General features: G+C 38.8%; 1 protein-coding gene across 3 annotated transcripts; it reads left to right on the top strand.

The window, feature by feature from the left end:
* Positions 1-1,143: 1,143 nt before the first annotated feature.
* Positions 1,144-15,012, top strand: LOC129576751 (cadherin-99C). 3 transcript variants are annotated; one of them, XM_055462338.1, is made up of 11 exons: positions 1,144-1,219; positions 2,350-3,010; positions 8,303-8,444; positions 8,788-8,966; positions 9,082-9,204; positions 9,387-9,632; positions 9,898-9,995; positions 10,160-13,926; positions 14,019-14,238; positions 14,313-14,489; positions 14,624-15,012. In XM_055462338.1, exons 2-11 carry the CDS (start codon positions 2,966-2,968, stop codon positions 14,754-14,756), a joined length of 5,130 nt encoding a protein of 1,709 aa, XP_055318313.1. In that variant the 5' UTR covers positions 1,144-1,219; positions 2,350-2,965; the 3' UTR covers positions 14,757-15,012. The 3 variants fall into 3 exon arrangements, with proteins under 3 accessions (XP_055318313.1, XP_055318311.1, XP_055318314.1); XM_055462336.1 differs by having other exon boundaries at positions 1,144-3,010; XM_055462339.1 differs by lacking the exons at positions 1,144-1,219; positions 2,350-3,010 and adding an exon at positions 6,960-7,419.
* Positions 15,013-15,028: the final 16 nt, after the last annotated feature.

Here is a 15,028-nt window from a genome sequence, read left to right on the forward strand (position 1 = left end):
GTTGAGATCATCGTCTTTTTTACATACATTGGCCGTTGCATGCTCACCGCCACCACCACGGCCGTCGTCATTATTGTTGTTGCTGCTCGTAAATGCCTTTTTCCCGTCTTGCTTCACGTCTCTGCATCGATGATCACTATAATTTTGTCCATTAACCATTAGACCAGTCCATTTTTTTTTCGTAACTCACTGCGTCTCTTACTACACATATTCACTACATTTTAACATTATAATCAACGAAAAGTAAAGAAAATTAGAAAAAGAAGAAGCAGAGGAACAAAACAGCCCAAACAAAAACAACAACAAAAGCAACTGCAATGAAAAAAAAACACACACACAACAGAACGATCATAAAAAGGAACAAGCAACACGAAGCATTCACATACGCTGAACGTGTAAATGTATGAGTGTTAAACGAATCAACGAACGAACGAACGAATGCTGACTCATTAGGCTTGTGTGTAAAATCGGGAGAAGAGAAGAAGAATAAAAAAAAAAAGCTTGGAATATGTTTCACACGCACACGACTCAATTTTTCGTTGCATTTCGGACCGCTTGTAATACATTTTAATTCGCTTCTCGTCGCTCGCACTCTTCTTGCCGACTTCTGCACAATACCACGCCGCCACAGCAGCAGCAGCAGCAGCAGCAATAAAGAGTACAACACAAATACATCGAAAGCGATTTTTGTTATTGCCATTATCATCATCTCGAAAGAGACCTGTGCTACGCTGCGCGCGATCATCGCATTCACTTCTCGATGGTAAAGGAAAGCCATCGAGAGAGACATTTAACGACATCGCAGTGTATTGGCTCAGTGTTGGTCACAAAATCTTGCGACAGAAGGAAATTCAACGCTAAGCCGAATGTGTACGGCGAATAGTGTGGACCAACTCTGGCTCTTGTGTGGTGCACGGCAGAATTGAAGCCATTCACCAATACACACGTACACAAATGGAGCACATAGCTCAAGCATATTGTAACACATACATCGACGTATACATACCTACACACATACAGATAGAGAGACGGACCAAATGTGTGTGGTGTAGAAAGAAGAGAGAATGAAAATAAATCGTTGTCGTTTTGGGTTTTAACTTCAATTTACCTGTCGACTGCACAATAAAAACAAACAATTCAATCAGTTGAGCATGGCCTACCGTTGGTATCGTATGTTAAAAAAAATAAAGCGCACCGACATTCGGCTAAACTTGGCAAAGTAAAACAGAGACTTATTCCGAGTGTGGATACATGAATTTATATATATATATATATGTATATTAGGAATATATCGCGGTACACATACGACAATTTGCTGTTGCATTCGAGTGATTGGGCTTTGGAGCGCATTTCTTGCAACGAAAAGGAATCGCATCAAGTTTATACTACGTGGATCTAAATCTATATATAAATTGCATGAGTGTATATCTATATATAAATAGATAGGTTGGAACAAGTTGAACCATACCTGTGCACCGTGTGTGTTTTTTTTTTCGTTGCAGCTCGTGCACACATTGTACAACATTCTCTCGCATAGAGGAGTGCTGAGCATTTTGAGTGCGGTCGCAGGAAAAGACATTATAATCGGGCTTAGAGAGTTGATCCCGCGAAGAGCTGAGTTGTGTGTTTGCCAGTTGTGCCGTTTTTATTTGATTATTGCCAGTGTGATCGTACGTTCTTTCGCTCTCTGTGTGTGCTGTTTTCTCTCTGCATGTGTAACAGGTGCCTGAAGCCTACTTCGGCATGCTCACACACTGAGTGGTTGGTGTTCAGTGAATTGTAGAACGTTGCGCGCAACTACAGCATCTCTCCACCAGAGACGAACGACAAAAACGACGACGACGACGACGATGACGACGACGACGAGAGTCAACGAGCAAATAGAGGCATAGATACATCACATACAGTGCGCACGACTGATACCAATCTCATCGTGCATTTGAAAAACTGTATTTCCGCATAACGGATATTTTGTTTGGCCGTTCATTTGTTTTGCCTGTGTCTATCTCTCTCACATACCGCGCTCACGCTCTTTTCATTATTTTGCCATCGTATTTATCTATTTAATTATTTGATTCGTTCATTTGTTTATTCGTTGAACATAAATGGTCGCGCTGTGTGTGTCAATGCGCGTACACTTTACCATCATCACCATCGTCGACATCATTCATACTTTTGGTTGACCAGCAATTGGTTTTTTTTGTTTTGTGTATCTCGGCATTTAATTGAATTTTTCCTACTTCGTTTGACTGGTGTTTTGTATTTTTTTTTTTTTAAAGAACCATAATTATCAGTGCGTGTGTGTGGTATTTTAACGTTTGCTCTCTCATACATTGTCGCGCGATATAGGTTCATCGAAGCCATAGAAGTGTCGGGTGGTTTTGTGATTGTGCAGTCAAATGTAGACCAGCCGCTGTAATTTTTTGTTTATTTCTCTTTTCTGTCGACAACAAAGTGCATTTCTATTTATTGTTTTGTAATCACACCATTATTCCTTCATAAGTGTATATTGTTCATAAATTATTATGTATTAAGTGCTTCGTTTGTAAGGCTTTCACGAGAAACGAAAAGAGAAAAAATAATTTTCTGTGTCATATCGATCGTTCAATACATACACAAACATTCGTAACGAGAAAAGCAAACCCATTTGAAATATACACATCGCTTGAATTTTGTCAAAATCAACGAAAAAATAACCAAAAGTAAATGACTTACAACCAGGAAATAACATTTTGGTTTTTATTTCGGTTAACAACGGAATAAAATGCTTACCAAAAACCGTAAACAAACAGTTGACAACACAAATTCCCGGGCTTAATCATCGAGTGTGCATCGGCATTTGCAAACGAATGCAAACGCAAGTGAGTGAGTGTGTATATTTGGAAGAAAAAAAAAGAAGGAAAGAAACAAGTAAATCGAGTGCCATCGAAAGTGCGCACGTTTGCTGATTATATTCATATACCAAATGGAATTGAAAATCAAATGCTGTGCCGTTCGAAAATTGCGACAGGTTTGTTTGAATTAAATCACATTACGTCTGTCTTTTTATTTCTCTCACTCTATCTCTATATCTGGTTTTTACATTTTCGATGTTAATCATGACGGCGAACAATATGTGTTAGACCATTTTATCTCTTGTCCGTCTAGCGATTATCTCGCTTAGTTTCTTTTTCGCTTCTTTTGTTTCGTCTGTACCGCTCTTTGTACATGTGTGAATCAAGGCACGTTACCTGTTTATTTGGTCATATTTCATTTTTCTTCTTCTTGATGGTAATTTGTTTGCTTCCTAATTTTTTTTTTTTTTTGTCGCGACAAGCGTAAATTTTCCGCAAGACTAGTGCATCGGCCAAATGAGTGCTAATTGCAAAAGACACAGTTAGCCTCAATAATTTGTTGTTGTTGTGTTTTGTTTCGTTCATGTTTTGTTCGCATAAATACACATGATGCATTATTGTTTGTGCGATGTGTGCGATTTTTTTTTTTGTTGTGTTTCGTTCTTCTTCTCGCCTTGGCTGGTTCTGATCAGTTTTTTTTTTTCTGTCTTCATTTTAATTTTTTGCGATCCGTGTGACATTTTTGCACTGTTTTCATTTATACGATGTGCGATGGCAAGACAAAACAAGTTATGTGTTCGCTATTCCATTAATTGGTGCAGCCGCAACACACATAATTCACATATTATATGAATATGGAATCCATACGAGCAACAGCAACAACAACGAACACAACAACAACAAAAATTGAACGAACGGTGTTTTTAAACGATACAAAAGCGCAGCCGTTGTAACTGTAAATGTGCGCGCTGTACCTTTGTCTTTTTTTTCGTTGTTAATATATTAGTTGATATATTCTCTCTCTCTCTCTTGGTGTTCGCGAGATATGAAATATTATATGATTTTTTTTTTCTCGCCTTTTGGTTTCCTTCGTCGTCATCGTTGTCGTGATTGGAGTTTATTATTCGTACCGAATTTCGATGGTTAACCATACACTTTCTTGTTGTGTGTAATTGCTAGTCTCGCTTTCAATAATAATTTAGCCCTAATGATTGTTAGAGAGACAGAGATTGGATATTTTTTTTGCCTTTGGTTCATGCGTCGCTGTGTGGATGATTGAGTGAACGTGGTTATGCGGTGTGGATGTGTGTCATTTGATTTAATTCCGTTAACATTTTCGAATTTGAACCGACTCAATTTTCGATAGTGTCACATTACACCATTACCTTGCATCACGTACCCGATTGGCTTTGATCTCATTAGACTCTTTTTTTTATCTCTCTCTCTCTCTCTGCCTCGGTGTGCCTGTGTGTGTGTGCACAACTCGCTGACTGACTGAATTGAAGCAAATGTATCGCCATTTTTCTTTTTAATTTTCTTTTAATCTCTTCTTCATTATTCGATTCATGCTGTATCAGCACTCCAATTCTGTTTCTCACTCTCTAGTTCACGCCGCGCTGTCGTTCTTTTGCGGTTGATTTGAGTCGCGATTTTTTTTTGTTCGCTCCACTTCAAACTTCTTTTTGTCGCTGTTTTTTTCGGTTACCAACATACTAGGCATATTCACGCCGTTCAAAATCTCCATTTAATTGTAATTGTAAAGTATCATTCAATTCGAGACTAGTAGCCGCAGAATGTTGCGAACTAGAGAAAAAGCACGCTTCGCTTGCGCGCGCACACACACACACACAGAGAGAGAGAGAGACACGTTAAGAGCTCAACCACCGCGAAATAACCCAAAAAATGTACGTGATGATGAAAAGCGACCCAAACCAACAATATAGCAATAACAATGACAAAAATCTTAATAAAACTAAATATTTCATGGGAGAATGGATCGTCGAAAAGCAGCAATTGAATTTGAACGCGGGAGCGCATTCAATTTACGTGATGTATTTCGTTCCGTTCCATTCCGTTCCGTTCGGGCTCGTTTGCTGTTGCCCTATGTGTTTTGTGTGTCGCGTTCGGTTGAATCGATACGTGTATTTTTGTTCTGTGTGTGTTTCTCAACTTCATCTTGTTCAGCTTCTCTCTCTTGATGTGTGTTTTTTTTCCTTCTTCTTCAACAACAACAACAACAACAACAATAACAACAACAACAACACACGCCGCATATTTCGGGACGCGAATAGAGAGGTGAAAAAAAAGAGAAACTATCTCGAAGCGAAAGGCAATTCAAGAAATGCGTGTATTGGATCGATCGAAGCAGCCAGTCAGCCAGCCCGCGATGCCTAATGCATATACACATATATGCGCGTTGTGCGCTTTTTTGTCAGCTCTACTATGTGGGTCTATGTCAGTATATGTATATATGTATCAACGATGTGTTGTACATGTAAAAGCACCTAGAATGCATCGCATAGTGTAATGTGCTTGCCGCTTTGGCTGTTTCAAGTGTTCGTTTGCGAGTACTCGACCGATCCATTCTCCTGCGCACAGAAACTCGAATGAAGCAAACCAAACGAGATGAAATACGATGAAAAGAAGCAGAAATACAAAAAATGTATCGGCAAAACTGAAAATGTTGAAGAATGAAAACAAAACACAACAAATCCACCGATCTGAACTGAAAGGTACAACAGAGAGAATGTACATTGTAGAGTAAAGAAGCAAAAAAAAAAAACACCGATTGCTAAAGAGAACAGCTACATTGTGAGTGCTGTGTGTGTGGATAGATACCAAAAACAAGAATAGTTTTCGAGAAGAAGAAGAAAAAAGTTAAATCGAATCCGATTCATCGAATGCGCGAAAATCTAGTGCGCTGAATGAATGACTTAAACGCTGTGCGTCCACCAAACTGAATTACCGCTAAAAGTGCGGTGTCACGCCAAAAAGCGGTATCCAGATTAATTGGCTTCAGTCACAGTGGCTACAGTCACCGTGCTCTTCGAATGAACGAAGAGAGAAAAAGAAATAGTGGGATCGAGTTAGATGATCACACAAAAAATTGAATTGTGCGCACAGCCCGTTTCTCTATATACCCATCAAGTCAAAGGCATTATTATCTCGAAAGCCGTTTGTCGTTGTTGTTGGCCAACGAAGATGCCTGAGCACGGTTGTTTTTTATCATTGTCTTTTTTTTATTGCACCTCATTCGAAATGCGGATGTTGCGGATATTGCAGCCCATCGGCACCTACTCTTTTAGCCACAGTCATACAAAAGCTTTTCCATAGACACATGCGCACACATATAGAGCGTGTATCATTGTGTATCTGTTTCGCATACAACTAGATAAACAGAATGTCAAACCAACATTGGCCATAATAATTCTTTTGGTGTCTCCCTTCGGGCTTCGGGTGACGAAATTTGACTGTGACTCTTGATAATGCTCTGTCTTTCTCTCTGTATCTGTCGCTCTTTGTCTTTATGCCCGTCGTAATACATGCACGATCAATATTGTGACCATAAAAATTGAGCCAATATCGCGCCTATACTATACACAAAAATACAATTATTAAGCACACTAAGAAGACAGCAAGAGCAAAAAATAAGAAGAAGAAGAAGAAGAGGAAGAAAACCACACTGCTTTAATAGCCATTTATGAGGTTGCGCGTTTAATTTTCGATATTTTGAGCTGTGGTTTTCGATTTATTGTTATTATTGTTATTGATTTGCTGCAACCTCACAAGAACTGTTGCGGTTATTATTTTCATCTCTCGGGCTCTCTTTCTTCATCACTTGTGTATGTACGCGCGCTGAGCATAACGCTGATCTTTTGCATTGTGCTTGCGCTGCTTTGCGCTTTTTATTGTTGCTGTACACCACATTTGATTTTATTTTAACTTTCAATTTGTTAAAAGATCTTGGCGTAAAAACTAGTTGAATCGTTCCTTTATCCCGCTACATTATAAACTCTCTCGATCGCAACAGCAACATTCGCGCGCGCTTGTGTGACTCTCCAACCAGCCACATCCAACCCAAACTCGTTCCGAACGGATCGAATTTATTGTGGTAATATACAGCATATTTATTTGCTCTCTCGCTGCAAATGGCTTGCAAACATTTACAGTTTGTGCACGTACAAGTGTATGGCTAATGAAAATCCTCGCTTTTCGATAATTGTTTCTTTTAACTCGTGAAGTTTTCTTTTTCGTTGTTAGTTGTTGCCGTTGTGCTGTTTTCTGTGATTTTTGTGTGTGCAATACTTTTTTTCTGCATTTAATGATGGAGCAAAAAAGGAGCTATATGATCATTGATATTTTTTGCACATGGTTTTTGTAAAAGAACGAATTACTCTCTATCTTCTGTGTGTGTGTGTGTGTGTGTGTGCGCGCACTGTTCGGTTGTGTCCAAACGACAATCCGAAATAGAAAGAATGAAGGAAATATGTCATGGAATTTATGTGCAATTAATCGTCGAAAAATTTCATACCAAAAATAGACAAATAAAAACGGCTGAGAATTGGAAATGACGACCGAAACAAACGTAAATATCAAATTGTGTTGTTTTTTTTTCACTCTCTCTCTCTCTCTCTGTTCAGTTTATGTTGTGGCTGTTGGTGTTGTTCGTGTGTTTCGTTCATAAAATAAGCCGCCGCCACCATGCGCACATTCGTCCAGAGCACATTCAAATGCAAATGGTCGTTTTTCATTCTTGGTGTCTTTTTTTCACTTCTTCTCTCCAGTGTATATCATTTCTTGGTTTGGTTCTGCAACAAAAAATCTTACCCACCGAACAGATCTTTGCTTGATTCGAATGAAAATGACAAATTATAATATTTCATATCTTATGAATTATTCAATTCATTGTCTACGTTTTTTCGGGTTCGTGTGTGTGCTTTTTTTTTCTTCCGTTGGACGATGCTGATTGTCTTGCGATTGTCGTTTGTTGTTGTCATATTTTTTTGTGTGTTCAGTTTTCTCAATAAACATATTGTTTTGTTGTGTATATTTTTGTGTGTCAACCTGATTTCATTTCCGCTCACTCGCTTTTTTTCTGCTTCGTTTCAATTTTCAGCTTAATATTTTCTCAGATTTTTTTTTCGTTTTATTTTCTTTACCTTCAATGGGAATTTAAGAAAAAAAAACAAATCCCATCCAAATTGTTCGCGTAGTACATGCGGTTGATCATTTTTTTTTCTTTGTCATGTGGAAAGATTTAAATGACAATAACGATAAAATTGGCGATATCAGTAATTAAGTGTTTGGCTATTTTTGTTTTGTGCTCTCAATCCGGGTGAAAATCAAATTGACATGCAAATCGAATTTATTTATCTTCATGTTCTTCGTGTCTGTTCTCTGTCTCTTCCTCTCGCTCTCTCTCTCTCTGTCCGCACTTTTTCTCTCTTCTCATTTCCATTTCGTTTTAGATTCATTGGTTGGCTTTGTTGGTATCACTAAACATACTATTATGTAGAGCAACGATTGGCACATGGGCCAAAAATCAACTATGCGAAGTAGAAACTGGCCAAACGAACATCATCTTAGACATCGAGGAGAGTCGTGAAAATTGTAAGTTTTACAACTTTTTGTATGCCATTTCAATGTGGCTTTGATTTGATTTGACTTGTTTCGCTTTCTTTTTGCACGTTTCAATCTTCGCTTCGATTTAAAGAAGAATAAGTAGGAGAAGAAGAAGGAAAACCGAAGATCGAGAGTGCTATTTTGAATAGATATCGCCGGTTCATATCATTAATTTACGATTTGTTCCGTTTCACTTTTGTTTTTATTTGCATGTCTTTCGTTTTCGAATGTCGTTCACACATAAATCAACCGAATCCTGTCTGTGCCATCAACACCATCACAATCAAACACCGCTTGAACCGAAAATAAATCGGCCATTCGCTTCCACCAGTCATCGATCAACGTACAACTCCGCCCGAGCTACCCATTTTCGGTGATCCATACACGGAAATCGCATTAGAATTGAACTTTGCCAAAGGCAATCCAATATTCTTGCTCAATGGCAAATCATTGCAACTACTGCAGCCACTTGACCGTGATGCTGAAAACCTTAGTCATATTATATTTCAGGTAAACATTTGTGTCTGCACTCGATTTTCCGCAATGGAAACAACCACAGAAAAAACATGCTAATAATGGAAATTTCGTTTGGGTTTATTTGAATTGCACACCATTTTGTTTCTAGGTCTCATGCACAATCCGATCATCAAGACGAAAACGAAATATTCCAGTTATAGTGCGCGTGTCCGATATCAATGATAACGCTCCAGTATTTCAAAATACACCGTACGAAACAACAGTGCCCGAGGTACTTCTTTTTTTTTTGTTCTTTCTTCCCCGATGCAAATCCATTTCGATTGTTCACTGTTTTGTTGTATTGTTTTGGCATTGATTATAGCTCTTTGCCTAACAACCGCTTTTTTATGTGTTGAATTTCATAATTGAAATGTTATGGTTTTTGTTTCGCCATCACGACGAATTTCTTTTCAGTCGACCCAAATTGGAACGACCGTTTTCAAGGATCTTTCTGCAAAAGATATTGATGCTGGCGTCAATGGATTAGTCGAATATTTTATCATCGAAGGCACGAACAATTACACCAGCGAAGTTACGCTCACAGCAAACGATGGATATGGCATTTTTTCCATTCCGTTTCCACATCAGGGTCAAATTACCTTATCAAAAAGCCTAGACTATGAACGAACACAGAAATACTATTTAACCGTCATTGCATCGGTATGTGTCGAATGTGATGAACGGGAAATATACGTCGATTTTCGAATGAATTTCGAAGATTTTTGCAAAATTTAACGTTTTTAGAATGAAAATCATAAATTTCTTTCCTGAAATTTGAATTTTTCTCTTAAATTCTTAGAACTTTTGTCAAAAATTCGATCTTTTTTCGCAAATTCGACCTTTAGTCGATGTTTAAAAAGCATTAGGTAGTCTTTATCAAATGAGTACTCAATGGAATCTCCATTTCTTTTGCTTCTTTCAATAGGACCGAGCGCGAAATGTGTCAGAACGAATGACGGCAACGTCAACGGTTGTGATAAATGTTCAAGATTCCGATGACTTGGATCCATCTTTTATCTATGGGTATGTATCACTTCAAGAATTTTGTTTGCTCGAAGAATTTTTTTTCTGCCCGAAGAAGCTTTCCTTTTCTTCTTCTCTATCAAAACGAATCTTCTATGATAAAATACCATAGGAATCAAAATAAAACTCGAACTAAATTCGTTCACTACTTGTTCTTTTTGCAGTGGATGTGTTCTACTTGACGGCGCCTGTATAAATCCCGAGTATACGGCATCGGTTTCGGTTGGTGTGCTGCAAGGTGTTCTACCCGTTCACCCGGAACGTATTCAAGCCGTAGATTTAGATACGATCAGTGCACCGATTCGATATTCGTTTGCAAAAGGATCGCCATCAAACTATAACGAGTATTTTGCCATCGATGAAAGTACGGGCATTCTAAAGCATATCAAAGTAGTCGAGGCAAATGTGGCAAATGAATTTGAAATTGTGGTTAAGGCTGAAGAGGTTTCGCCACAGAAGCGCTTCACAATAGCCAAATTAACCATTAAAGTGAAGAAAATGGACACGAGTCCACCGGTGATTAATGCAACAGCTGTTGTCGGTTTTGTTGATGAAAACTCATCGATTGGAACGAAAGTGTTGAACGCAAACGGCAAACCCATCTTATTTTCAATCACCGATGAAGATTTAAATACGGCCGATCCAAAGCCAGAGTATATTTTTGAATTAACAACGCCATCGTTCCTCATTTCGAAATCTGGTTATTTGACCGTCAACGAGGAAGGTTTAGATCGTGATCCACCCAATCCGGGTGTGTATCGATTTCAATTGGTAGCTCGTGAAGCAGCTTCAAATGCGGCCAGTGCACCGCTTAGTATGACAGTAACGTTGATCGATAAGAATGATAACGCACCCAAATTCCAAATGTACGATCCGGTTAATGTGAAGGCTGGTGAAAACCGACGTTTCGTCGCTCAAATCACAGCAACCGACAATGATGAAGGTGAAAATGCAGTGATCACCTATTCAATCTATCACGTGTCAAACAATGGAATGAATAAATTTATGATCAATGAAAAAACCGGTGTGATTGAAACCAAAGGCAAATTGGTATCGGGTGAACACTATAGCATCACGGTTCAAGCGACAGACATCGGTCAGCTGTCATCACAAACGATTGTCGAAGTTTATGTAACACCTGGTCCAAATTTGCGACCGCCTAAATTCACAAAACCAGTTTATGAAGTGCAAATTAGTGAGGGTGCTGAAATTAATTCGTCCGTTGTAAATGTTCATGCTGAAGATCCGGAGAATGAAACCATTTCGTATACGATTGTGTCCGGTGATGATTTGCGGCAATTTAGCATGCATGACAATGGTATCATAACGGTCAGTAGGAAATTGGATCGTGAAGATTTAACGCGTTATCAATTGATAATTCGTGCTGAAGACACGGGCGGTTTGTCGAGCAGTGCCACCATTAACATTAAGGTGACCGATATCAATGACAAAAATCCCGAATTCGATGATCAAATGAATCCGTACGTGTTTGTGGTGGATGAAGGCCGTGAAAATGGCTTTGTTGGTTTTGTTCATGCGCACGATGCCGACGAAGGGATCAATGCAAAAGTGTCATACTATTTGCCCGAAGATGTACCGTTCAAAATCAACGCGTCGACCGGTGAAATTCGAACAAAAGTGAAACTCGATTACGAAACCAAATCCATGTATAAATTTATGATTACGGCAAAGGATGGAGCTACTGAACCGCGAATCGGTACGACAATGGTGACAGTTCGCGTCAATGACATACCCGATGAGGTGCCAACATTCACCGATACCTTGATCGAAGTGAAAGTACCCGAAAATATACCAAATTATCATTTGACCACGGTTAAAGCCGTCGATCCGGATTCGGTGAAGCAAATCACATATGCGTTACGTGACGGTCGCAGCGATCTATTTAAAGTAGATGCAAAAACTGGTGAAGTGAAGACAATCCGTAATTTAGATTATGAAGCCGATAAAAAGCATGAATTGATCATTGGTACACTTGAAAATGTGGGAAATCAAACGGGCGATTTTGTACGCGTTGTTGTTATGGTCGAGGATCGAAATGATGTGACTCCAGTGTTTACGCATATTTTGGGACCAATAACATTGAATGACGATCAGGTGATTGGCAGTGAAGTGGCCGAAGTTAAAGCTACCGATGGCGATGGCTCGTATCCAGGCAATGCCGTGCGCTATGAAATCGTTGGCCGTGGTAAAGCATTGGCTTACTTCCAAATCGATTCGGAAAGTGCGGTCATTAAAATCAAAGAGCTGCTCAGCAAAGACGATGACACGGAATATCAAATCGATGTACGCGCTTATGATTTGGGCGAACCACAATTGGCCGCCATCACATCGTTGACGGTATTTGTGCGACACATGAACAATGACGATCAGGCAGTAAACAATACCGTTTATTATAACAAAGAATCGGCTCCGATTAACTTGGGACACACCGAAATGATTGATGTTGGTTTCTCAATGGACGCCTATAAATGCAGCATTTCCGAAGCGATTCGTGTGAATTCGACCATAAAATTCCTAGAAATTGCAAACATTGACAACGTTCGAAAGCAAAATTTGCGTTTAAAATGCGAAGTAACGCATGGAGATGAAAGTGAAACGTTCGTTGCTACGTTGATTCAAAACTCGTGCGTTATCAGCTTGAGAAAGCCATTAGACTATGAAATTAAAAAGCAATACGAGTTAACAGTGACGATATCATCGGAAAAGTATTACATTAATCCGATGAAAAATTTAGCAAAAATCACCATTGCCGTGTTGGATGAAAACGATAACGCTCCAGAGTTTATAATTGAGTCGAGCTTGGGTCCGAATGCCAAAAATAACACTTATTATGCGACAGTGCAGCCGGAAGCTTTTATCGATATGTCAATCCTTCAAGTGAAGGCGATCGATAAGGATTCGGGCGATTATGGAAAAATCAAGTATCGCATCTTCGATGACAGTTCATTGAATGATTCCTCGAAACCAAGCAGTTACTTTGTTATTGCTGAAGATACCGGTGTGTTGAAAGTGCAACGCAGCTTGAAATCCGTTCAAAAACTACCGCTGATCTTTTTCACCGAGGCAATTGACAATAATGGCGATTTGATGGACGAGAAAACGAAACGAACTAAAGCTCGAATTGTGATAAACTTTTTAACCGATGCCAATCGGTTGGCACTTGCTTTTTCGGACTTACCACCAAAATCGTTGCGCGTCCACTCCAACTCGCTGAAGCAATTGCTGGCGGAGAAATCCCATGGAAACATTGTAATGATCGAAGGTTTTAGCAATCGACAATATTTGAATGATAATGGTTTGATGGAGGAAAACCCAGACGCAACGGATGTTTGGTTCTATATCATCGATCCGAAAACGGAGAAAATTTTGGATCGAAACGATGCACTCATCCAATCGCAATTCTTCGAGAAAATTGCTCAAACTGACATCAATTACGAAGCATCGAATATTGCCCGTGCCACGGCCCAGGGCATTTTCAGTCCCGTTGCTGGTGGTGATGATCAAATAAAAAAGACAAAAACGGCGGTCATTGTTAAAAGTGACGTTTTCCCATACACACTGATCGCAGTTGCTTTGCTCATTTTGATTTTTGGCCTATTCGGCATCATCTACATGTGCAGATCGTGGGCGAAGTACACAAATTTCAAACAAAGCATGAGACAATACACAGCCGCTTCGATAAATACAACGTCAAGCATCAAAAATTATGACACCATGAACACGATGATGGTGAGCAGTCGGCCGAATTCACAGCACAGCGACACACAGTCACAGTTGAAAGAGTACGAAACTCAAGTGCTCGCAATGGCCGTCAACAATGACGAAGTCGACGATCTACAATTGGATTTTAGCTCAAAGAATCATGCATTTAATTTAGACAACGTCAGCTATATTACACATAAGAAAAATGGTGAGATACATTCCTTTGATCACATGTCGTAACTTGATTGAGTCTAATAATTTATGTTTTTTTTTCGATTGTTTTCTATTTTTCATCACCAGGCGGAAATAGCCCAACCCATTCGTCAGCGACAACAGCAGGAATGTCGACAGTACAACGCAATATGAACAATCACCCGAATATGCATGAGGAGAGCACATTAAGCCGAAACATGCGACTGCAATCGAATGCCATTGCACCAAATGCCATTAATGATCACTTAAACATAGGTTCACTCACATTAGGAAGAATTAAGCCACATAGAAATAGCAGTCAGTATGGGTAAGTTGCAATTTTTTCCACCAGTTTTTTTTTCGTACGCCACTGAATGTATATCATTTCCATGATGATTGCAGTTATGGATCAAATCATACTGAACGAACCTATGAAAATAATTTCAATACGCTCGGGCGAAATAATCGGATACCAGCATCGCCACCCGCTCAATTTGAAGCGTCTCGAATGATGGGATCGAGACTTAGTTTTCAGGATAATATGCATGACGTATCGCCAGTGTCAAACTATTACTCAAGGTATTTGATGCAATCAACGCATTTTTGTTTACTGTTTTTTTTTTGTTTCAATTTTCCATTCAAAATTTCAAGTATCTTTCCGAGATTGCTAACAATTGAATAATTCTTGACGTTCTTTTATTGTTCAAACACAGGATTCTTGACGGTCAGAATCATTCTCGATGCAATGAAAATGTTACGTTTAGCAAACGTGACTATAATGACTTCAATTTTATGTACTTGAACGGTTTGGATCGTTCCGAAGCCGAGACTACAACAGAACTTTAACGAACTGCAACTAGGAAATCTCAACTCAATTTATTTGTACTGATAAAAATGAAGAAGGAGAAGAAGAATGAAATGAACGAATGTAAAATAGTTTTATTTAAAGCAATTTTTAAGTATACCGACAAATGAGCATATCTTTCTTCCAATTTATTTAATTTTTTTTTTTTTTGCAGATATTTTTAATAAAATTTTATTTATAGAAAATGTCAATGAAACTATATTTGAAAAAAGAAGAGAAATGGTGTTTTATTTAAATTATATGGAAGTGATTG

Source organism: Sitodiplosis mosellana, unplaced genomic scaffold (assembly GCF_009176505.1).
Source record: "Sitodiplosis mosellana isolate CC-2019 unplaced genomic scaffold, AAFC_SMos_1.0 Smas_scaffold_6191, whole genome shotgun sequence".
Taxonomy (NCBI): Eukaryota; Metazoa; Arthropoda; class Insecta; order Diptera; family Cecidomyiidae; genus Sitodiplosis; species Sitodiplosis mosellana.

Bases quoted from the DNA above. Each gene is read 5' to 3' on its own strand.
- LOC129576751 (XM_055462336.1), top strand. From the start codon at position 2,966: ATGGAATTGAAAATCAAATGCTGTGCCGTTCGAAAATTGCGACAG. The intron at 8,967-9,081 runs GTAAACATTTGT...TTTTGTTTCTAG, and splicing joins TTAGTCATATTATATTTCAG to GTCTCATGCACAATCCGATC. The intron at 9,633-9,897 runs GTATGTGTCGAA...TTCTTTCAATAG, and splicing joins ATTTAACCGTCATTGCATCG to GACCGAGCGCGAAATGTGTC.